Here is a 26,476-nt window from a genome sequence, read left to right as displayed (position 1 = left end):
ACCGTCTTGACGCTTCGCATCGTTCTGACCCAGCGCGAAAGCTTTTCGGTAGCCTGCATCGATTTAAGCGACTTCGGCGTACCTATTCTTATCAGTTTTCGGTCCTTTTTGTGCCGGTGGCACTGGTCGGCTGGTATCCTTTATGCGACCCGGCGACTGTTGCGTCCTGGTTGGTGCTTTTGCCGTTTTTGGCCGAGAAGTTTGTCTTCTCGGGTCGAGATATCGCCTCTTCGGGTTCCTTCTGCAACCTCAATCTGCTTCCGTGTGGTCCAGACGACATTTGGAATTCAGTGATGAAAACAATTCTGCCTTCTTTGAGTCATGGTTGCAATCTTCCAAAGAAGGCTGAGAAGGCATCGGTTTCGGTTTGTCGGCCTTCTTTCTTTCAGCATCACCTGATAAACGCATCCTTCTGTTCTTTGTCATGCGACTGAACAGAAGCCTGGCAAGGAGCATCCGATGGTCTCTGTTCTTCAGTCCTCACTGATGTTCTGCTCTTAGCTCATAGTTCGTGAACTCGATGATATTATCGGAGTGCTGCTCGGCGGCGACCACGCGCATCCCGGATAGTAATCCGCCGAGAGTGCTTGATAGGGCTATACCCTCTGTCTACGCCGCTGGGGGAGACTTGGAAGTGCTGCTAGTTGACGCCTCCGTCACTTCTGCTCTCCGCCTCTAGGAGAAGACCTCGCCAAACCTCCTTCCTTGGGAAAGAGCCTCTACATACCTAAAACGATGCGTTAGGAATTTATTTTGGATTCACTCATTTTAAATTCTTGGTCCTCCTTGTAGAAGGTTGCTGTTTCGATTCCTACTGGGAAGTAGTTTCGCCTTTTAATGATTCCATGGTTATTCAAGGCTAAGGCGCAGGGAGGCCATACAAGGATTGACACTTTCAGAAAAGGGCATCTGAGCCTACATCCACCTAGCAGACAAAGCTTGGTGACAGGATTGGACGGCGTGCTACAAGACCCACCACGGTTTTAGAGGACGGAGGACAGCCAAGCCTACTCGCCGTTTCGAATCAGTGTCACCCGGCTCTACTAAGAGAGTAGTATGTCAGACTGCCAGCCCTCCTCGCTTTCACATAATGTTTTTTCTTGCCTCCACCATAATTTTACCTAATACAAATAACCTCTGCAGAGAAAAACAGAAAAAGCTGAACCTGGAAAATGTTCGTGAAATCTTCGCGAGTTGTTCCTGGATTAATTTTTTCAAATGTCATAAAAACAACCTCAGGAACATGTTTATCACGGATGTTCTGGAGAGCAAGAACATTATTGTTTATTGTTATTAGTGTTTATCTCAAGTGAAATTTGTATCCATTGTATTCAAAGTAACCCAGAAATACTCGCCAAGTAACCGTGAATTTTACTCGCTATGAACAAAAACAACTGCCCTGCTTTGATGTTTCTTGCTCATGCCCGTAATCGTTAGGAACAAAGCAAGCGCCAGAAAAATGCAGGCGGTAGGTTCATATGCGCGAGTATGGAAGCATCTTTAGGTAGGCCCAATTGCACTCTTTTCTTACTGGGCTTACTGGCGCCACTTGGAGCGGCACACGGTCGCTTTGATAGGGCCTGCTTATCCTTAACCGATTCGCAATAAGTTGCATTCGGGAGCAGGTCATTTAGCATAACGGCCATTTGGCGTAAAGGACATTCAGGCATAATTGTGAGCAGCCCTAAAGTGAGGGTCATTAATGGCATAATTCGCAACGACATTTCGGCATATTTTGTTTTGGTTTTACTTAAATTCAATTTGATTGATTAAGTGAAAGTGCAGAAAAATTGGGAAGGTAAATATAAATAACCGGTCGATACAATAATATTAAAAATACATAATCATTTCGTAGCAAGCTTTCTACATTGGCTGAGTATAAAGTAATGATAGAAGGATCAGCGTAAAATCACTTAAATCTCAATCAACGAGCGTCAGCACTGAAATCGTCTATGATTTTAAAAGAATATTGATTTCATGCCAAATGCATCACCATTTGCCAAAATCAGTCACGAAAACGCATTTGAAATCAATTTAGGCACTATTGTTACATAAAAAAGGTCAGTTTCTTATGCAACAAATGTCATCCACTGCTTAATGAAGGAAAGAACAAAAGAAATCATGATGATTCAAATGGATGACCTAACCCATCCATAGAGTTTTTAGGTGTTGAGCAGTGTCAAACTTCACGTGCGCTTGATTTGGAATCATCCACAGATTTGAGATTTTGAGTTTTTACCAACACTGGAAGCAGATACTATTGGATTCAAGAGTTTACCCAGTGAAAAGCAAATGTTTATTTAATCAAGGCAATGGTGGTGATGTGATTCTTTGCTTTGTATAGCTTAATCACTGCCTTTAATCCGAGCAATGGCGATGGCGATACCTTCTTTTAAAGTAGGTGTTTGCCCAAATTAAGGCAATAGTGGATATGAACCCTTCTTCCAAAACAGGCACTAAACCGGGGACAATGATAGATGTGATCCCTTTCATAAAAGAAGGCACTGACCCGGATTAAGACAATGGTGGATGTGATCTCTTCTTTTAAAAGAAGGCACTTGCCCAGATTAAGGCAATGGTGGATGTGATTTCTTTTTGAAAAGTTGGCGCTTTCCCGGCTCAAGGCAATGGTGGTTATGATCGCTTCTTTTAAAATAGATGGTTGCCCGGATTGAGGCAATGGTGGATGAGATTCCTTCTTTAAACTAGTCGTTTCGCCTTCGTGAATTAGGCAAATGGTGGATAAGTGATCCTTCTTTTTAAAATAGGCTGAATGCCTCGCCTCGTCGATTTATAGTCAATGATAGATGAGATCCCTTCTATAAAATGGGAAGATAGCTGGCCATGGGCTAAGACAATGGTGGATATGAATCATTCTTTAAATGTAGGCTTTTGCCTGATGTAAGACAATGATGGATGGGAACTCTCCTTCAAAAGTAGGCTATTGCACGGGTTAAGGCAAAAGCGGATAAGTGTTTGCCTAGGGTTAGGTAATGGTGGACGTGATCCCCTTTTTTTATAAATAGGTGTTTTTCGGATTAAGGTAATGGCATTTAAAGCAAATGGTGGATGTGATTCCATTTAAAAAGTCTCTTTAGTGAAAACTTCAAACGGTATTGGTTGCAAAATTCAGGGAATCACAAAACAGAACCCACAAATTAATTGTGCTATAACAATACCGCTTAAATTTTGTAATATGTTAAAACTCCATTGATCGAATGAAATTAAAAACCCTGCAAATCTACTGTTACCATAATGCTTAAAATTTTAGATCGATGGATACCTGGGTGATCATGTTACGATAATCTGTTTGTTGTTTTATCGAATTTTATGAATATTTATTTAGCATTCTTGCTTTTTCGGTATGTTTCATAAATGATAAATGCTAAAAGTGGTGAGATTGTTTGCTCTTGGGTTGATTTGCCATACATAGTTGGTAAAAAGTTTCGCAATGTAGGCAATTATTTTTATTGAATCCATTGAATCGTTGCATCGTCATCGCTGAACTTTATTGTATGTGGCCCAATGTCACCCCATGTGAGGGTGAGAATGGTCCAATTTTTCACACACAGTGGTAACTTTATTAATTTTCACAGTTATAATTTAATTTGTACCTAACTACAACTTCTGATTCCAATATTAATTATTGAGCTTTTGTAATATTTATTAGAGATAACATATCGACACCCCAGATTATGTACCACCAACCCAAAAAGCCATTAGCCAAAATGGTATATGCTCCAAGAAAATGTTACAAAGTGCTAACATTGGAATCTGTTTTAATCAGCTTAAGGTACTGCTTTGAATAATAAATTTACCACTGTATGGGGAAAACAATAAATGAGGGAAATTCTTTAAAAGTTATATGTTGTTTAAAATTGGCCTATTTTTCACCCTGGGATAGGGGATGAGATTGGGCCAAATACAATACAGTTCAGCGGTGAAGATGTGCAACGATTCAATCGTTAATTAAAAATAATTGCCCACATTACGGCTCTTACCGAACGGCGTGTAAGGCAAATCAACCATAGGCTTGGCCCAATCTCACCCCTTTTTAGCGTGTGCATTGTTCGTTGCTACGAAAACCAGAACCGCTATATAAATATTCATAAATTCGATGAAAGAACAAATAGATTATCGTAATATGATAAGCAGGTATCCATCAATCGAAAAACTAGTTATGGGTTAGATTTGTGGGGCATTACTGACATTATTTCAATACGGGTTCATTCGATCAAAGTTTACATCCAAATTCCAAGCACATGGTACGAGCACAATTAGTTCTTGAATTTATTTTGGTTGATTTCCTAAAATGAATTTTTACTATAATTTCGAACCGCGTTTGAAGCTTTCATCAAAATTCGTAACAGTTTCTGAGATATTAGGAGTTGAAACATTTTTCGTTTTTGGCTCAATCTTTACCTCTAGGCCCAATGTCACCCCTGAACGACGGTAAAGGCGTCGCCCGATGTAAGGCAATGATTGAATAAACCCTCCTTTGTGCGTAGGTCTTTGCCCAGATTAAAGCAATCACGTATTTATTTAATATTATTTATTTAGTTTACATCTAAACAGATAACACTGAATCAAAAATTTGACGCCATAATACACGGCTCGAGTGCCGCATCTCTCCATCCCCGGATACGCCCCACGCTTCCGCTGCCGTTTTGCACCTGGTCTGCTCCATCTCTGCCTGCTGCGCTCCACGCCAGTTCCCGTACCTGTTGGATCGGAAGCGAACACCATCTTTTGCAGGGTTGCTGTCCGCCATTCTTGCAACATTTCCGCCCATCGTACCCTTCCGGTTTTAGCTACCTTCTGGATACTGGGTTCGCTGTAGAGTTGGGCGAGCTTCATGGTTCATTCTTCTCGCCGCCACACACCGTCTTCTTGCACACCGCCAAAGATGGTCCTAAGCACCCGTCTCTCGAATACTCCGAGTGCTTGCAAGTCCTCCTCGAGCACCGTCCATGCTTCATGTCTGTAGAGGACAAACTGGTCTTATTGTTAACGTCTTGTACATGACACACGGTGCGGTGGCGAATCTTTTTCGACCGGCAGCTTCTTCTGGAGCCCGTAGGTGTCTTGACTTCCAAGCAGATGATGCGCCTTCGTATTTCACGACCAATGCCGTTAAGTCAGCTGTTAGTGCGATCCGAGGTAGACGAATTCTCGACCACCTCGAAGGTATCCCCTGTCTATCGTAACACTGCTTCCCAGGCGGGCCCTGTCGTGCTCGGTTCCGCCCATGCTACGTACTTTGACTTTGACGCATTCACCACCAGTCCAACTTTTGTTGTTTCATGTTTTAGGCGGGTGTACAGTTCTGCTACCTTTGCAAATGTTCACCGATAGTGTCCATGTCATCCGCGAAGCAACAATAAATTGACTGGATCTGTTGAAAATCGTACCCCGGCTGTTGCTAATCTGGCTCTCCGCATGACAACCTCTCTAGCGCAATGTTGGACAACAGGCACGAAAGTCCACTTCACAATTCTTTGTTTCGTCCCCGGCGCGATTCGAATGAACTGGAGTGCCTGCCCGAAATCTTCTACACAGTTTTTGAAAAACACCATCCACCGTTGCTTTGATCAACTGGTGAAGTTCCCCAGGGATCACGGGCGATCCCTGATTTTAAAGAAAGCGCTTGCCCGGATTAAGGCAATGGTGGATGTGATCCCTTCTTTAAAAGCAGGAGTTTTCCCAGAATAAGACAATAGTGGGTGTGATTCGTCCTGTAATCTACCATTGGTAAATTTAATCCCTTCTTTTAAAATAGGCATTGGCTCGGAATAAGGTCAAGGTGAATTAATATATCATTTGAAAGTTGGCGTTTGCCCGGATTGAGGCAATGGTGATACCTTCTTCAATAGAAGGTCTTTGTACGGAACCAAGCAACAGGAATTGAGATAATTGTTTTTGGAATGGGCCGTTTGCCTGGAATAAGTAAATGGTGAATGTGATCGCTTCCTCGGAACTAGTTCTGCCGTTTCGTTTGTCCGTTCTTTCGAAAAATATCTTCCATGATTGCTTTTAATTTTCTTTTTTGTCTTTATTAGCGAGACTTTCAGCCCTAGGCTGGCTGGCCCGGATCGAACTCGGAAACTTAACCCAGATCGGTACAAAACATAAAATAACATCAATTTCTACCATTTAGTAAGTATGCATCTCTCTTTTCAATGGCTCTACATTCCAGCTGGAACTTGGAATGCTTTTCAACTTAGTATTCAATTAGCATTTCCTCAGTTATTAATTGAAATGCCCGCCATTGCATGAGTATGTATCTTGTGTGGCAAGCACAATGGATACACTATGCTCAGGTTGTCGAGAAAGTTTCCAACCCGAAAACATTCTAGACCGGAGCGAGAATCGAACTCGCTATCTCTGGATTGACAATCCTACGCCTTTCCTCGTAAGGCTACTGGAGACCTCCCCATTAATATATGAATAACTGAATAGCAGAATCTGATATTAGTTTGTTTGATATAGTTGCTAAAATGCAATTAATACGTTACGCAAAAAATTGCCATTTCCAACCCTTTTCCTCCTCTCACACACTCAGTTTTTATTTCTGCAGCTCGGCAAAAATCAAGTATTGTCGTGCGCCAGCTAAAATAAATAACTGATATTCCGGCAAAATAGCGTTTGCTAGAAGTTGACTTTCGCAAATTATTTGGTTGATTATCGCGCAATTTTATCAGAAACTTCGGTAAAAAACATGTTTGCTGGGGGCACGGCCAGCGATTCTCGGTAAAAGTCTTCAACATTTTGCTGAGATCCCGGTATAAAAAATTAAGTGTGTATGACACACTTTTTTTTAAGCATCTGAAAATTTTGTATGGATCGTCACACTTAAAGCAACCCTCTCTAAGCGTTACGTAATTCATGGATGTTCCCTAACTCATTTGGCCTAATGGTGAACCTAAATAAAGATTTAAATAACATAAAAAAAAAAATAGTCAAGCTTTGAATTTTCTAAGAACTGTACTATAGGGAGATGGATCCTTTATTTTTATGTATTTTCATTTGTCTGCACTAATTATTAATCATCAAAGCGTGGAAATCTTTTTTGCAAAAAAATCTGTTGATTATAAATTATGGGATTTACATGTCCATTAATTGTGCTTTTGATAATAACATTATTTTGAGCTTTTTAGTGGAATGTCTTCATCAAGTCGAGCTGTAAGTACGAGACATTGAAGACGGCCTCACTGTTGAGGTCGAAATACGTATCTGTCAGAGGTTCAATCAAGTGGCGGATTCAAAGGGAATTGTACAAACTCATCTTATGACAAGTGTATTTTTGATTTTTTTCGAAGAATTGCACAGATTCGTAAGGAGAACAATCCCTGTGGCAAGGTGAATTTATTAATTCGTGCCTCTATCAAAAGTTCATTTCTGTTGTGATCCTAGAGCCTTTCATTGCACCATGGCTTACAAAACAAATTAAGAACAAAAAACCTCATTATAATATTTAATATCAAATATACATGAACGCTTGGACCTCATAGCTGTGTGCCTGTGCATTGAAGAAAATAGAACGTACGCTTCATCGATGAATAGAAGAGCGTGCCCGAGTTAAGCTCCGTCAAGCCATTGCCCGTTGCCGCGTTGTTGCTGTTGTTGTTCGCTAAGCGACAAGCCAGAACACTTGATCAAACGGTTGAAATAAAATCACTAGCCCGACTTCAAAGCATCAATTTTAAACATTTATTCGCCTTCTTCACGGCCATCCTGCTGTGGCTCTTATTATCGGATTTCTGGACCCCTTTTTGCTCTCAATATACTTGATTTGTTGGAAAAAAAATTAACCAAGATCTAAGCTCTGCCTCGCAGTAGACGCAACTCGAAAACCAGTATTTGACGAATATGTGATGGAAATCAATGTTATGTTAATGGCACGTCAGAAATGTCGAAAAAATTCCCCTATAAGCATACGCCAATTTCGGCTATGGCGGTATTTAGGTGGCGGATATTTTTCTTCCTATCTGACGGTCATTTGAGTACGCTTATTTTTTGTGATAATTCCTTCAAATATCTGCACAGAAATTAAGCTGGATTTTGAGCAAGCGGGAGCGCTAAAGGATCTGATTGGCCTTAATTTTTGGATGGAATATAGTGGGAAAAGATGGAAAGACCATGTGCGTTGCTGGCAAAGCTGATTTTTGTTGGGTTGTGAATAATTAATGTGATGGATTTGGGGAAGGTAAAAAATAAGACAAATCAATCCAGCGAATGTCATGTGACATTTTCATGAACCGTCTGCATGCTGGTTTTATTTTGATTAGATACCTACATCATACAAAAAAATAATGTCTCGCCAGCAGAAGAAGCAGGAAGAAACTTGATTCGGTTCTTAGACTATCTCTTGTGCGGTTCCAAGAATGAAGAAGTGTCTAGCGAAATGTTGCTTGATTTCCTAGGAGCGATGTACTTTGATTTCAGCTGCAGTGAAAATAAAATAGAACTATCATATTGCTTGGATGGATGCCACCCAGCGTTTATTATTTGTTTGAATTTAGTTGGAAGAAACGCTGTATTGAGTCGCAATATACATTTTAAAAGTGCCTTGACGTAATGTATGTGAGCAATGTATTGTTAGCTATCTTTATATAGTTAGTTTAGTTTAGTTTTTTCTTACACTCTATTAGAATAACTAATGTTTTCTTCAAGCAGTCAAGGTATTAGAAAACCAATATTGAAATAAAAAAATCCTCAGAATTATTGTTCGAATAGAAAGTTCGTTCTTCATTTGTTTTTAATTAAATTAATGTTATTGTTGTTCTTATAAATAGACGAAAATCTAGGATCCGATGCTCAATTGTTATAAAATATTGGCCTAATGATTTTTCATCTAAATCTTGAGCGAAGTATAATAAACATGGAAAATATGTAAGACTTTCTGTGCATTATCTTCAATGTGCGAACATCGCAGCACAATTCAAATAATGAACTTTCTTCTCACTCGGGCGAATATATCGCACCTACTTATCGTCAGGCATGCATTAAGGCGATTGTTACTACTGAACAATTCCTCAATTCCTACTCTTCTACTTACCCGTTCGTCACGATGCGTTCGTTCACAGTCGTTTGAAACGTACATATACCGAACAACCGTTACAAGTCCAATGTGAAGAAACTTTGCGCTCATAAACTCAAATTCAACTCATTCATTACCGACTGACAAAGTTGGCCCTAATTATTACATCATCCTCGCCTCCACCCCCACCTTTAGACAAACCCGGTTCAAACCTCCGACGATACTCCTCTCATTGCCACAAGCAATTTATTCAAGTGGAGTATAAATTTGAAAAATTTCCCCCATTACTTAGGAGTCATTCTTCGCTAAAGTTTTTCCATTGCTCCTTTGTTCCCTTTTGCAGAAAACTATGGATTGATTCAACGGTACGCCTCCGGCTACGACTGCAACCAGGAAAAGTGCCAGTACGAGAACCTGCACGAGCACTTCCACTGCTACGACACGTTCTGCCGGGGGAAGGTCCTGTACAAGAAGTACGAAATCATTCGCCATCTCAAGTGGCACAAGAAGCGCAAGGAGTCGCTCAAGTATGGATTCTACCGGTTTTCGTCGTCGGACGACTGCAGCATCCAGTACGGGCAGTGTCAGCACAACCACAAGCACACGCACTACCACTGCGTGCACGAGAACTGTGATAAGGTGTACATCAGTACCAGCGACGTGCAGATGCACGCCAACTACCACCGGAAGCACGAGGCCATCGTCAAGAATGGGTGCGTAAAGGGGGTGGGCCGCCTGGCGATGATGGGTTCGGATGGAGTGAATAATTTGGATATCGTTCGGTTTTTAGATTTCAACGGTTTCGGGCCACGGAAGAATGTAACACAGATCACTGTGCGTTCAAAGGACAGAAGACCACTCACTTCCACTGCAGGAGAGAGAACTGCAAATATACATTTAAGAACAAAGCAGATATGGGTGAGTTAAGCCAATTTTGTATGATTGTTAGCTTGGATTCAGGCTCAGGCTCATCTAGACCAATTAAGTATCGATATAGGGTTGGGATATAATTCGTCAAATTACCTTTTAGTCAAATGACGCTGATCGAATGACATCGCTTCGAAGTGACATTTAGTCGAATCGTCGTTTAGTGGTAGGTGGGGAAACGTGAACCGCCCGCCCTGTTTTATCGAGAACCAAAGTAGTTTTGTTCTAGCATATTTTTTAGTACCGTGGGGCATCGAAATCCGTACACTTCAGCGCTTCAGTAAGCCTTTAGAAAATATAAATCGAATGCAAATCTTCTTTTGCCGTTTTACGCTTCGAAAATTAAGAAAAAAAAATAATACAAAAATAATACAACACCTTCTGAATCGAAATCCACCTACCGTGGACGCACAGTTATTTTTTGTCTAAACATTCGAATTGAATCAGATCGATTAACTGAACTACTACTGCAAATAGTTCAATACGCTCCTTGAGAAGCGTTCTTTTTGATTTTCATTTTGCTGATCTTACTTTATACTTTTAAGGCTTTTTAGGTGCACCAAATGGCACCTGAAACTTCGCGTTTGATGGGGAGCGATTAGGTTATTATTTTTGTTATTTTAATATCAAAGTCTACTTTCCATTCCCATGACCAAAAAGCTTGCTGTCGTGATAAGATAAATAATTTATAAATTAATGACCTTAAAAACTTTAAAATTTGTTGATATCTCATAAGATGGACGGATTTCGATGCTGTACGAACTTCGATTCTTTAGATAAATGATTGTTATGTGGTGCGTTATTTTTTGGATTGACAACCGTATTTATTCTGCAGGACAGCTTATGTGTTTTGAACCAAAGGCGTAAGATTGCCAATCCGGAGATGGAGAGCTCGATTCTCGGTTCGGTGTAGGATGTTTTCGGGTTGGAAACTTTCTCGACACCGTAGGTATTAGGGTGCCAATGGAATGTATGAGAAAAAATTGTCATCGAATTTAAAAAAAACGACATTGTCCACAAGTTTCATTACCTTAAAATATGACCCCATACAAAATTTGAGCTCATGGTTTAGGGGTGTCTAAAATTCATCAAGTTTTGAATTTTTTTCCAAGAGGGGGCCAAGGTCCGATGTAATTTAAATAAAAAAAAATTTTTTTTAAAAAAAAAAACGATTTTTTCTCTTAGAACATTATTGGGACGCAAACGTTTTCGTAGCCAAAAATATTCCCCTATGCAAAAATTGAGCTTAATCGGACATGATTTAGGGGTGCTCAAAATTAATCAAAACTTATTTTTTTTCCATGCTAGGTTTTTCCATTACCAGTATTTATTTGAACTTTAGAAGTGAAGGCAGTCACACTGTTTATTATTATTATTTTTCATAAAATGGAGGATATTCTGTTTGTTGCGGAATATTTGCCATTGTTTCCCAAGTCATCTCATTTGCCGTTGTATGGTGAAGTTCTTCGTAAGTTCATGTTTCATTTGCGGGATTTCATGCGGTACAGCGTAAAAATAACTGCGTAAAAATAAACCTCAGTGTAATAAAAATTGCCTAGCAATAAGATAATTTTCTCCGTAAATCTGATCTCAAAAGTTTTCAAAGTTACAAAAAAAATCAACATTTTTATAGCAAGATTTCGAGCACCCCTAAATCATGTCCGATGGAGCTCAAATGTTGCATAGGGGCATATTTCAGGGCTTAGGAAATGTTTGCGTGACGTCCGGTTTTTAAATTCGATGAAAAATTGTTTTAGTGATAATTTTTTTTTCAAAACAGTCGATTTAAAAAAAAAAAAATCTCAAAGTTTCATGCATTTTGAGTCCTTTGGCATCAAAAAATAAAAACAAAATTTCCCCTAGGGAGAAAAAAAAAGTTTTAATTATTTTGAGCATGCACTATCGATTTCCATAACTTAAATCGTACAAGAATAGCAAGCTGTGATACATCGGAAATGAGAAAAGTGGATCAAGTCTCCCCAGTCTCCTCTAGTGAAGTTATTCTTTCCATGGATTAATCATTCATCATCATTTATTAACTGACACCTATACAGATAACCACAGACCTTGAAGAAGATCCCATCTCCAGATCGATACCTCGGAGATGAAGTAAAATTGTAAACGCTTTTACTTGTGACTACGAAAATTAATTTTCATCCTTTTTGTGTTCTTTCTGTGTTCTTCTCAATTTGCATGAAAAATTCCTCTGGAAATTCCTCATTTAGAAATTCTTCCAAATTTTCCTGGAACACATAACTTTTCAGCGGATAATTTTCCTAATTTCTCCAGACAATTTGCCTGAATTTTCTTGCAATGTCCACAATTTCCACTGGAAATCGTTTCAATTTTCATAAGAAGAAATATATTTGATTTGCCCCAGATTTCTATGATTTTTCAACGTGTCCTGAATATTACTTTAAAAAGAAAAGAGTCTCTTTTCCTCTGTTTCTAAAAAAAAAACATTTCTGTCTATCCAACTTAATATTTTCGCACAAATTTTTTTTAAAGAAGAAAATAAATTATTCCCTCTCACTCTTCTGCGGAAAATTTTCATATTTTTTTTTTGAAAAGCTCTGCTGCATATCGTCAGAGAACTCCAATACCCTAAAGGTGATGTAAACCCAATAAGAAAATAGACACGGAGCGGAGCTAAGCTAGGGTACAATGCGGCACGTGACCCACCAAATCGAATATTTTCCCTAAACTTTTCCCTAAAGAACTGCAGGAATTATTCCGGAGAACAAAAGGAAGGTTTTTTTCTGAAATTTATTAAAGAATGAAATAGAAAATCCTGAATGAATTTTCGGAAGAGTTTCTAACGCAAATGTCAATGGAATGCCCAGATGACGGAACTCTTGAAAAAGTTTCTGAATGATTCCTAAAAGAATGCCTGAATGGAATATTAGAATGCTTTAATGAATTTCTAATTCAATTTCTGGAGGAGTTTTTAAAAAAATTTCTGAAGAGGTTTCGGTAGCAATTTCAAACAAATTTCCATTGAAATTTACAAAATTCTTAAAGAATTCCGAATTTTTCAAAAAGATTTTGCAAAGGAATATCTAGAAACATTTCCGAGGAAATTTCTGAAGGAATTTTCGAAGAAATTTCGCACGGTATTTCCGAAAGAAATTTGGACTATTCAAGGATTTCCTGAAGAAATCCTAAAACAATTTAACTTTATTGAAGATATTCCTGATAGAATTCCTGAAGGATTTTCCATAGGTATTTACGAAGACGCGCGGTTACAGTAAGACGCGCGGCTACAAAGCAAGACCATTCTGAGGGTGGCTGGGTTCGATTCCCGGTGCCGGTCTAGGTAATTTTCGGTTTGGAAATTGTCTCGACTACCCTAGGCATAAAAGTATCATTGTGTTAGCCTCATGATATACGAATGCAAAAATGGTAACCTGGCTTAGAAACCTCGCCGTTAATAACTGTGGAAGTGCTTAATGAACACTAAGCTGCGAGGCGGCTCTGTCCCAGTGTGGGGATGTAACGCCAATAAGAAGAAGAAGAATATTTACGAAGAATTTCCCAAAGAAATTCTTGAGAGAATTTCTAAAAAAAAATTCGTAAAGGAAATTCTAAATGGAATTCCCAAGTTAAATTCTGTACAAATTTCAGACATTCTTAAAGTTCAGCAAGAATTTCTTTGGACATTGCTCCAAGATTTTTTTCGGAATGTCTTGGGATTGCTTCTGAAAATTAATAAATTATTATTAATTGCATCGGAGATAAATCCAGAAATTTCTTTGGATATTCCACATAACATTCCTTCGAAAAATCAAAGACGAAATTATTAGAAAATTTCCAAAGACCCTTCTTTTAGCAATTTATTTCAGTACCTAAAACTCTGTCAGTACTTTCTTAAGAAATTCCTTTGGAAACTATAGGGAGAAATTCTTGAAATTCCTTCGAAATATCCCTCAGGAATTTCTTCAGAACTTCCTCTAGAATTTCTTTGAGGATTTTTTAGGTATCCCTTTGGTTATTCCTTCGGCTTTTTTTTAGCAATTCTTACAGACCTCCGTAATTTCCTTTTCGCATTCTTTCAGGAATTTTTTTTGGAATTTATTTCATGAATCCTTCATAGATTTCATTTGGAAATTATTTTGGAAATTTCTTCGCGAATTCTTTAGAAATTTCTGATGAAGTTTCTTCAGGAAATCCTTTGAAATTTCCGTTAGAAGCTCCTCCAAAAATTCCTTTAGGATTTCCTATTTTATTCTTCCATAATCTACCGGATGATTTTTTTCAACAATTGATTTTGGAAGCAATCTTACATTGGAATTTCTGAAGAAATTTAAAAAGGCCTTTCGAGAGGTTTTACGAAAGAATCCCTGGAGGAATATCCAAATGAACTACAAAGATAATTTTCAAAATTATTCCTGGAGGAGCTCCCGGAAGAATTTTTAGAGAAGTTTTAGAAGACATTCCTGGAGGCATTTTCAAATGAATTTCAGGAAGAACTTCCGAAGAACAACCTGAATTGATTAGGGACAAAAATTTCTAAACGAATTTCTGAAGGAATTATTGAAATAATTTCCTAAGGAGTTATTAAAAGAATCCCCGGAAGAATTTCCAATGAAATTTCCAAACAAATTCCCAATCGAATTTTTATATAATTTCTCAAATTTTTATACGAATTCTGGAACATCTGAAAAAAATCTTTTTGGGAATTCTGCCAGGAATTTCTCCGGCAAGTCCTTCGAAAATTCGGACGGCAGTAAAACAAGACCCTGTTTTGAATCTGGAATTAAGACTTGCCAAAAATAGAGAACAAAAATATAAATATAGGGTTCGTTCGGAAAATCCTTCTCCAGGAATTAATTCGTTTACTCACTGAGACATTCTTTCAGGTATACCTTCGAAAGTTCTGTCAGGAATTCCATCGTGAATTTCTTCTCTCTCTTGAAGGTTTTTTTTTAAAAACCTTTCACAAATAAATCTAGATCCGAGTAGCACACTTGTCATACATCAGACACTGTGATTTATATGCAACCAAATCCAGTCACGCTGGTCTTACTGCAACAAAAACTGATTGGAATTGTGCTATTAGGAAAAATATTCTTAAAAACTCTTTAAGGAATTCTTTCGAAAATTTCTTCAAAAATTTGTCCCCGAATTATTTTTCTTTAGGGATTCCTTTAGCAATACTATCAGAACTGCTTCCAGGTACTCCCTCGGAAATTTCATACCATTGGCTCCTGTAATTCCGCTGGAATTTCTTTCAGGAATTTCCGAACGAATTTCTGAAAGAAGTTTCGAAGGTACTCCTGAAGGAAGTTCCGAAATTCTTGAACTTCTCTGTGAAATCCTTCAAAAATTCTTTCGGTATTCTCAGAAAATTACTTTGGAGATAAATCCAGAAAGGTTTTAAGAAATACATCAAGGTATTCCTTCTAAAATTTGTTTAGAAAAAGCTTAAAAAATCCTTAAGGAATACTTGCGTCTTGAGAGTTTCTTCAGAAATTCCTTCCAAGACTTCTCAGTAAATTCCATCGGAAAATCCTTAACGAATTATTTTAAGAATTTCTTCGGCAATTCTTTTTGAAATTCCATTGGAAATTGCTTTGAATTTTTTTTCGTAATCCACGCGAAAAATTATTCGGAAATATCTACGGAAATTGTTTCATAGGAATCTTCTGAAATTCCCTTAGGAGAAATTCTTAGGAAATTTCTTTATGATTTCTTTTGCAAATGGCTTGAGAAATATCTGCGGAAACTGGTTTAGGAATTCCTTTTTTTAGAAATTGCTTCAGCAATTAGTAGTGTCTTAAATAGATTTTTCCAGTATTCCTATTATTATCATTATTGATTTATTGGCACTAATCAGTGAGTACAACATCGAAAGCTCAAAGTAAAGAGGGAGCACAACAATGAAGAACAGTATTATAAATTCAGTAGAAAACCGAATTATAGCCGCTATCAAAATTGGATTTTTCTCACAATCCATACGTTAAATCTAATTTCGGAAGTGGTGCGCTGTATAGCACATCACCAAATGAAAACAGCGCACCACTTCCGAAGTTAGGTTTAACGTATGGATTGTGAGAAAAATCCAATTTCATTAGCGGTTATAATTCGGATTTGCACTGAATTGATAATATGAATAGGTGTCGCAAGCGAGCGACTAGTATGAAGCGAACAGAAATAAATTTTTTGTAGAGGGTCAGTTGTGAGAATAACCTACCCGATCTCCTAAAAGTCAATCTCTCTACACTAGTCCTGATCTTCCCGGCAGGGATGCCAGACATACAGACATGTCTGTATTTATACAGACATTTAATCTTGCATACAGACATCATACAGATTACAGACATTATACAGACTTTTGATTGATGTTACAGACTTTTACAGACATTTAGTTTTTAAAAACTTTGGGCTGCTAAACAGAATCCTGTTGGGCTTTCCAATTAAACCATTTTGGGTTTTCAAACAAAATCGTTATGGGGATTTCGTACGGAATTCTATAAGGTTTCCAAACGGCATCATTTTGGAATTCCGATTGGAGCCTTTTAGGCTTCTGAGCGGGATCTCTTTTGGGTTCCAAACAGAATTATTTTAGAATTTCAAACGGAAAGATTTTTTGATTCCTTTCGGAAGCCTAAAAAGATTCCATTAAAAAGTCCAAATCCATCCATTCTGAAGCCCAGAATGATCCAGTTCAAAAGCCCAAAAGAATTCCATTAGGGTGCCCAAAAGATATCCGTTCTCATACGCATTTCCGTACAGAATTATTTGAACCGATTTTCTGAACGAAATTCCTTTGGGCTTTCAAAAGGAATCACCCTGAGCTCCCCAAATAAAACCTTCTGGACTTCTAAACGGAATTCTGATGGGATTCTGAACAACTCATTCTAGAATCCTGAACGAAATACTTTTGGTCTTCCGAACGGAATCCTTTTGGACTTTCGAAAGAAATTCTTTTGGACTTTCGATTGGAGCGTTCTGCGTGGATTTTTTTTTCTGCTTTTGGACCAGAGATTCTGATGGGATTTCCTAGCAAGCGCAAAAGGAATCGATTCAAAAACCTTGAAGACTTCTTTCCGAAAGCCAAAAAGAGATCCTTCAGAAAACTGAAAAATATCGGTGCATAAACCCAAAAACAAGGCCTTTCTCTGGGTTTCTGAACGAAATTATTTGGTATTCGGGAAATAATTTCTGAACAAAATTCTTCAGGAGTCATCGGGGATTCTGAATGGATTTTTTCTGTTTCTGTACAAGGGATATCCTTTTGGGATTCCTAAGCCTAAAAAGATACCATTCAGAAGCCAAAAGAACTCTATTCAACAGTGCAAAAAGAGTTTCTTTCGGAAGCCCGAAAAAGTTTGAATGACCAAAGGTTCTCGGTTTGTAAACCCATAAGTTGTCAATTCCGTTCTTTGGGTTTCCAAACGGATTTATTCCTTCTGTGCCTCTCTTACGAACCAAACACTTTTGGACTTCCCAACGGATTTTCAGTTAGGAAATTGCGTAAATATTATCAATTCATGCTAACGTAACAACATACATATTGATAAGAACATTATTCAGTGCTTTGTAGTGAAATATCTTCACTTGGCATAAGACGAGATAGTATTAGTGATATTATCCCATTTAATCCACCACTTGATTGTAACCTTACAGTATAAATACCAAAAAACGTATTTCGACGTCAACAGCGCAAACTTATTTGTCTTCAATATCTCGTACTTGACTCGACTAAATCTTACACCAACTTTTTGATTATTGAAACCTCGATATTCTACGTAGTCAAAAGTGTATGTTTTTAAAATAGTTTTCTAATTCCTGTACCTTTTAAACTCCATACAGACAAATACAGACATTTTGCTGAGATTAATACAGACTTATAAAAAATGTATCTGGCATCCCTGCTTCCCGGTCCACAAACAAGCAACACCAGTCAAAACATGATAGAAAATCCGTAATTATTTTTTGTTAAAACTGATTGTTTTGTTTTTTTTTGCCTCTAAAATTTGTATGGACCGTATCGCTTTGCCAGGCACCCTCTCATCCCCCTGAAGCGTTATGTAATTTGTGAATGGGTTCTTAGGTAGGCTTGATTTGTTCGGGGATGACAGGCTTACTCCCTCTGGAAACATCAGTGTGAAGGATTCCCTAAGAACAAACGACGCGACAATTGCGACGCGATTCTATCGCTTGGCGACTGCGATTCTGTCGCCGTTGGTATGGAAGCGTAAATGGAACATTGCCTGTAGCGACCAACGATAGAATTGCGGCAACTAGTTGTCACCGTCGCGGCGATGAAATCGCTTAGGTCTGGGGGAGCCTCAAAATTAATTTTCGAAAAAGCGCTCATTTGCTCCGAAAAGGCGAAATAGCGAGAAAGGCAATATTCAAGAAAAAAATTAAGATTTTCGTAGGCGCTCCTAGCGGGGGTTGAATTTTTGGCGAAAAAATCTGAATAATTTAGGGTCACCTGTCCAATAGTGCTAAAATACCAGAAAAGATTGATTTTTTTTTTAAATCCCAAAAAACAATCTTTTATTGGAAAATTTGAATGTGTTGGTGGGCACAATATTTCAGTAGATTTATTTTCAGAAATAGCAATACTTGGCCGAAATTTCCGAAATTAATAATAATTAATTTTTTTTTTTTTGTTCAACCTTGCTTGTATTAAAATTATTAGCCATTTCCTTTTTCACCAGCCGAATTAATTAAAAAATGCCGTACTTCGACGCAGGAAAAATACAAAACACATTTATTTACAAGCGCGCACGCTTCAAACCATCATGCCAACAATAATTTCCACCAAAAATTATTTGGAATTTACACTGGAAATTTTTGATTCTTTTCGCGAAAACTCTTAGGAGATTAAAATCCATCTAGGGACACAAACGGGGTTGATTCTCCGATGGCAATCAGATACGCCTTGTGATTTTCCAAGCCACAACCAATTTTCCAGCGGTCTTCCAGATGCGCATTGTGTTTTTCCACACAACAAATCATTTTCCAGCAATCTTCCAGATGTGCCTTGTGACTTTCCAAATCACAATCCATTTTCCAGCGGTCTTCCAGACCCTCTTTGGGATTGTTCAAACCACAATCCATTTTTCAGCGAACGTCCAAACGCGCTTTGTAGCAAAGCAATACAAGCCACCTTGCTTTGTGATTTTGTTAAACTATCAAATATTTTATTCTTCAGACATTAACCACTTGGATTCAACCCACTTTTTGAAATCAGCGTCAAAATATAGGGTCGTCAAAATGTGTGACCCCAAATGACCAGAGCGAAATGCGATGACAGCAGCGCTCCGTGGGCGCGTGTATACGCCACAGAAATCTGACAAGAAGAGACCGAGTCATGGCTTGCTATTCACCGATTGACTGATGTGTTAGTTTATAATCACACGCTGATTGTAACTCACTCAAACCCCACATTCACCTTTAAATTTCCACCAGGACTCTCAAAAAGTGCCAAAAAGATGCTAACTGCGATTTTTGAACATTTTTTCATGCAATGCATTTTTTCAACCATTGCAATGGTAGGCATAGAAATGCGTTCAATTAACAACTGTGGGAACGCTTCTAGAACTTTAAGTTAAACCATTTTTTTTTTCAGTTGAAATGTAGATCAACTGGAACGCAAATGATCTTCGACACCAGGGGTGACATTGCGCATCTCGAATCGAATCACTCGATTCGTAAGTTTTTGGATTGGTTTCGAAAAAATTACGGCATTATGTATTTCGTTCGACTTCATTCAGTCGCAGTACAAGATTTCGAATAGTGCTGTACTAGTTCAATCGAGTATGTTCTGTCAAACTAAATGTAAACAGAGAGAATAAGAGATAGCTGTCTCCGTGTTTAGTATGCCGCCCGCTGGAGAGACAACCTTCAGCGCATGGCGAATGTGAGTAAACAGAGAGAATAAGAGTAATTTCATCTGCGTGTAGCATGTTGCCTGTTGGAAAGGCATCCTTCAGGACATGAATTGGCACACTGACAAAAATCCAATCATATCCATTATGTGATAAATAAATTTTGACCAGGGATGGGAAAAGTCAAATTTTCAAAAAATCGGGAATGATCAAAACTCACCCGCGATCTTACTTTTAAATTATCAAGTGATAAAAACTCGCCAGCGATTAAGACTTGTTTAAAAATCGTATCTTGATTTGAAGCACGGTTATATTTTGAACACTTTTTCCTTACTACCATGAAAAAAAAGGCAAATAGAAGATATAACGGTACTGTTGACAATTTGCTAATATTAGTAAAGATTAATATTTGAACGATAATTCTGTGTTTATTATCGTTTGAGTACAAAATTTGAGAAGCTGTCGCCGGCGACAACTCGCCTACTGTTTTCACGTGAAAAGTTTTCACATCAAATTTGCAGTCATTATCGTCTGATAATAATCCAGCACAATACTGATGTTGACTATAGAATTTCCCACATAATGGCTATGCGAATTTGCATAGCATATAATTATGTGGAAACACACATAACCGTTATTAACTAATAACCTTCATGTGGATTCTCCTAAAGCGGGTGGTTATTAACGGACACATAAAATTTATTTGTAAATTACTTTAGATTTTTGCCAATAAAAATGTGTGGATTTTTATTAGTGCAGTTAATTTATAAACAAGCAAATTGTGCTCAATGACTTTAAAAAGCAATATTATTTATTGAGCAGTTGCAACCGATTAAAACATTATGCCGATACGACATGTTATGTAAATTGAGATATTGTTACGACACAAATTATAAGTTTTATGTTTATACGAGTTTATGCCACAGATCCAATTTTGAGCTAAATAATTTAAAGCTTAAGAAGGATTAGATAATAAATCACTTTGATGTTTCCATGTGTTTTAGAAATACACTTGGGTCATCTCATGCGCGTTTTTTTGTTTAACTCATCTATTTTTACGTAGATTTTCCTCATGGAATTTTCACGTGATTTATTGAAATCGTCAAGAAATAGGTGAAAACTTCAAAAAACCGATTTTAGTTGAAGTCATAATTAGAGATTGCATATTGTCTGGAAACTATATATGTAGGTATACTAATGACATTCTTTTCCTCAAGAGACAATAATAAAACATTTATTCTCTAATAACAAATATAATTAAAAACTTTCAGCAAGAAATAACTCTCGAACAACATTCGAAAGCTATCAAGGTGACGAGTGTATTTCGTTCGACTTGAGTCGTTTTCAGTGTGCTATCGAGTTTCCATAATGCCAAAACATCTCGTTATTCTTGTACCTCCTCGAGCAAACTCGAAAGATGAGTCGTTTTCGAGATCGAATCGAAACCCGTAATGCCAAACATGTTCGACTCGATAGAATTACGTTCGAATCGAGATGCACAATGCCACCCCAGGTTTCTGTTTTTTTTTCAAGTATTTATTAAAGCTTTTTTTTAGTATTCTCCCTGACATTAATTCCTTACTCATCCTTCATGAACGGCTACGCATCGTTAGCTTATTTTTATCTGGTATCAAAAACTCGAGTAAGCGTACAGACTTGTGGTTGGGATTTCTTTGAAATATATATTTATTATAATCGGTTTTTGAATCTCTGTAGAGAAAGCGAACCCTGACGGGAGTATCTGTCAGTACCCTGTACTCAACCGGTGGATGGCAGATTTTTATATAGTTCTGTAGAACCTTACAGAAACTGTCCAAAATGTTAGCATATACAATTTTGGAGCGTTTTAATACTACCACTGTATTGAAAACTTACAATTTTGATTTATTTACATACCCAAGTAACATTGTTGAGAGTCTCGTTTCGACCGTCTTCCAATGCGGTTGGTTTTTGCGTTCTACTTTTGTGCGGAGATTCGCCTAAAAGTAGAACAATAGAACAAGTGCAGTGACCGCGGTCGAAACAAATGTGTAGTGTATAAAAAAGTGCTGCAGATCCTGAAGACGTGTGCATTAGAGTGATTCAAATTTTGACATTTTCGCTCCCCTATGCTTAAACGTTGACATTTGCTGTTTTATAAATCATCCTAAATTTTTGATTAATTTGGATGTAACTAGACTGAGCACGAGCAGTTTGAAGTTTGTATGGAAATTACTATAGAAATCGTCACTAAAGCAAAATACCGTTCCGAGTTGCAACCCATTAAATATTCAAATGTAATCGTCCCGATGACTTTATAGAATACTTCCTTAGTTATAGGACAGTTGTTGTTGCGAAGTGATCTGACTTTTGTAAACGAAGTTATAAAGAAAACAAAAATGCTCATTATTGATATTGATGTTATTCTTTTACGTGTTAAATTAAATTTACCACGATTCAGTATTTCCCCAATTACTTTTCTTACAATCACAGAATCGTTTCGCAACAAAGACGACCAGTTTCATTGCAACATTTTCTATGTTGCCAATAATGTCGTATATTTTTAGATCTTAATGAGTAACGTTACGGAATGGTTTTCCACGAAAGTGACTGTTTTCATAGTAATTTTCATACAAACTTCAAACTGCTCGTGCTCAGTCTAGTTACATCCAAATCAGCTAAAAATTTAGGAAAATGTCATCGTTTAAGCATAGGGGAGCGAAAAAGTCAAAATTTGAATCACTCTAGTGTGCATGTTCGTGCTTGCTAGGGCTGATCGATTGTTATCAAGGGCAATGCCCTTTCTAATATTGCGATCAAGCCTATGTAAATGCTCAAACATGTTCAGCGTCAGAATTATTGAGGAGAGGTAAGGTTTTGAAAAACTGTAAATTTATTTAAACACGCATGCACCCAGACAAAAACACACAAATACATACATACATACACTGATGGACATGAGTATTCGTCATGTTTTCATAGTAAACTCTATTTAAACATGACGAGTGCTTTTGTCTATCAGTGTACACATATAAACACACATACACACTCATATACACACATACAGATATACATATCATACATAAACACGTGCACGATTTTTATTACATATTAGGTACATATATTATTGGAAGCGTTTGGTACGGGAGGTCCAGGCTTTCTTCCTTTCTCCTCGATTCCAAGCTATTGAGTGACTTTAGGTATTCCTGAAGTCGCTCAATATCTAGGAGTCATCTCTGCGGTACATACTGCGTAGTTGGCCTGGCCATATGAAAAGAAAAATGACGGAATTCAGAAACCGTCATTTTCCAGGATGCTTTCAAGTATTGGCTACGCAAGTATGAGATTAGATTAGATTAGATACCCAAGTAACATTGTTGATTTTATGACGCTCATGAAAACCATTATTTGCTCTACAAGATTTTTATAAAACCATTGATAAACCATCGATTTTTGTTACTGGGGTACATACATTATATGCATAAAAAGCTTACATTTTTTGCATCAAAGCCTTGCAAAATTGTATATGCCAAGATTTTATACAACAATTGTGAGATTTGTTTTTTGGTTGTAGACATATATATTTTTGCCTTTCTCGAACAACAAAGTTGTACCCAAAGGCAATCATTTCACTCCAAAATCGAACTTTTTATAGAAGTCTCGGAGACCCATGATGTTATATACCAATCGACTCAGCTCGTCTAGCTGATCAAATGTCTGTCTGTCCGTGTGTATGTGTGTGTGTGTGTGCACACGAAAACCGAAAAACTTTAGCCACTTTTTCTTATAGTAATTCTTAATCGAATTTTTCGCAACAATTTGTATTTGACGGGGGACAAACCCTAGTAAATCACCATTGAATATAATCACGATCGGTCGTTGCGTTCGAAAGTGGTGAAGAAAATGGTGTGTTGAATCATATACGACTGGTGGTTGATTTGCCTTACAGCGTTTGCAAGAGCCGTAATGTAGGCAATTATTTATTGAATCGAGAAAGGCATCGTCACCTCTAGGTGGATTAATCTGGGTTTTTATATTGATAGTTACGTCATGTAAATTTACGGTGTTACCGATTAGAAAAAAAAAGATTTACATCAAAGCCTTATATCTTTGTATTTGTATCTTATATCCAAATAAAAAAAATTCCTTCACCTTGAATCTCTTTCAGAAAAACACAAAACCTATCATCTGAAGGACGAAATGTTACTGCGTGATGGCTACAAAAAGTTTCTCAAAACCGAAGACTGCACGTACAAAAACTGTCGCTTTTCGCGGGTCTGCAATCACATCCACTGTATGCACGAAAACTGCCACTATGTACTGCACTCAAGCGGTCAACTGTTGAGCCACAAACGTAAACACGAACGCATGGACACCGAGGTGGACTACCGGAAGTTCCAGATGGCGCGAAATTTGCTGAGCAAGTTTGGAATGAGTCGAGACGGGGACGGTTCGCCTGGCGCTAAGGAAGAAGACGAAGTGCCAACATCACCAACAGCTTCGGAACACGTGTCGAGGAATCCAGTTGTTGAATTGCTGGCTATCATGTCGGAGCTCACGTTCAGAACGATACCGCTGCAGATGATGCTGCACATGCGAATGCAAATGCTCCAAAACATGGGATATGAGCAGGTACTTTCACCGGATAACGTGGATAGTGCGATAAACTTATCGAAAAGTGGATTTAACGAAGAATACTTGCAACAGTTGCAAAAGTTCAATGAAAATATTCAACATCTGAATGATCATGCCATGTTGGATGTTAATCCAACACTTTCAATGTTGGCAAAGACTCAAGGCAGTCCGTTGCCAAAGAGTTATGCAAATGTTCATGGCCATTGCAACCAATTGAAACGGAAATTGGACGAAGAAGCTTTACCGGGCGCATCAACACAGGTTCAAGATGCTTCATTCTTCAATCCATCTCTGAGCAAATCGAAGCTGTTGTCCAACCCTTCGATTGATTATCGGCTTTTGAAGAAAGATGACTCCAGTTTGGGAGAATCTTCAACCGACGCCAATACTGTCGACCGACAGAAACCTCTAATGGAAAGTGCAAATTTCTTGCAGTTTAGTTCAAGCAAAACCCTGTTCAACAGAAAACGTGGACGCCCTAGGAAAAACCATGTAATGGAGGTCTACAATAATGTGAGTTAAAGTTGTTGTCATTCTCTGTCTTCTTTCAGACTGTATAAATACCTTTGAAAATTTCTAACACTTTTTCCATTATTCAGGAGAGAAGACCTATTCTTTCTTTTAACTAACACCAAATCCAAAAACATCTATGTGCCTCTGCATGATCTGTCTCCATCACATCAATCACCTCCGAAACACGAACATCGAGCTATCGAACACCCTGCTAAGAGTGACCTTCTTCCTCCTGGTCCACGACAGGTTCAGGATTCTCCACAGGCCATATTCACTAGTTTCAAACTGGAGAAGAATGACACAAAAGTGTCCCATCAGGACTACCTCCGCGATAGCGTGGTGGAGCAGGAAGCAAAGATCAAACGAGACTCCCACAATAGAAGCGATGAAGAAGATACTGCTAAGCGATACCATAGCTTGAGTCCTCCTAAAACATTCCTTTCCACAATGGACGTACCTTCGATGTCTCTGTTCGGACCTCCAGACTTTGGAGGATTTTCTCAAATTTTGGAAAAGCATATGCGCGAAATTAAAACCGAACCCAGCGCGACGGTCACCCACGAAATGGATCTTTCCAGTAGAGACAAGGTAATTTGAACTTCAAGTGTTTTTTGCTGATACAATCCTCACTTATTAACCCGTAAATTCGCTTCCAGTCCCGAAATCACCTGAAATGTGTGGTTTGCCATAATTCCTTCGAGACCTTTGCCGACATCAAGGAGCACGAATGCCACCAGGCTAAAGACGCAGAGAAGCCTCTGCTAGCGTTTCCTCCCGGTTTGACGATGCACCAGCCATCGAACTTCCGCAGTTCCTTCGCCCCGGATGCCGAAACCAGTCGTCTGATCTACGCTCCGACCCCGATGGGTATGCCCGCCGCTCCCTCAGCTGCCAAGGAGTCGATTTCGCTTGTGAAAACCACCGGCACATTCTTCCCGGATGCAAACGCAAACAAGTTGAAGTATTTCTGATTTTGATGCATCAAGGACATTAGATAGATAGAGGCTCATCGTGTAGTTTTGTATGGAAACAGTGAATTCAACATACTGTGTCATAATGAAAACTAGGAAAAATTGAAATGCCATATTTGTTTGGCCATACTCAGAACGATGTTTACGATATTTAAGATGGAGATTTTTTGTATTAGGGACGTAATAGTATTAGAGGAAATGTATTATTTATATATGAAGAGTCAAACGGTACTATAAGATAATAAGATTGTTTGCTGTGATTGAGTCCTTCAAAATACAGTAATAGACAAAACTATTTGTATATTTTCGAAAAAGAATCTGTATATAAATCAATTGTTACTATGTATCTAGTTTGTCAAAGTACTTATTTATTATCACTGTTGTTCCTTGCAAAATTATCAATGGAATTACTTAGGGGATCTGATTGTTTCTTTATCCAAAGAGTAAAACAATCTCCACTTTCTCAAGCAATCTATGTGCGTGCTTCTTAATCACCCATGGGTATTGGTTGTGGGTCTGCAATTTTTTACGCTTCATATATTCCGCGTAGTACTTAAATTTCGTGC

The 26,476-nt window shown here is 38.1% G+C and overlaps 1 protein-coding gene across 3 annotated transcripts in view; it reads left to right on the top strand.

The window, feature by feature from the left end:
- The window catches only part of LOC134212942 (uncharacterized), a 184,473-nt gene extending 158,217 nt beyond the window's left edge, over positions 1–26,256 (top strand). For all 3 annotated transcript variants that reach the window (XM_062691314.1, XM_062691315.1, XM_062691313.1), the window contains exons 3-7: positions 9,384–9,753; positions 9,831–9,958; positions 23,960–24,939; positions 25,186–25,527; positions 25,596–26,256. In XM_062691314.1, the coding sequence (XP_062547298.1) occupies positions 9,384–9,753; positions 9,831–9,958; positions 23,960–24,939; positions 25,186–25,527; positions 25,596–25,910 (2,135 nt within the window). In that variant the 3' untranslated portion in view covers positions 25,911–26,256. The remainder of the gene's footprint in view (positions 1–9,383; positions 9,754–9,830; positions 9,959–23,959; positions 24,940–25,185; positions 25,528–25,595) is intronic.
- The last annotated feature ends 220 nt before the right edge of the window (positions 26,257–26,476 follow it).

Source organism: Armigeres subalbatus, chromosome 2 (assembly GCF_024139115.2).
Source record: "Armigeres subalbatus isolate Guangzhou_Male chromosome 2, GZ_Asu_2, whole genome shotgun sequence".
Classification (NCBI taxonomy): domain Eukaryota; kingdom Metazoa; phylum Arthropoda; class Insecta; order Diptera; family Culicidae; genus Armigeres; species Armigeres subalbatus.
Note: the sequence above shows the minus strand (reverse complement) of the source record. Positions and strands in the feature narration are given on the sequence as shown.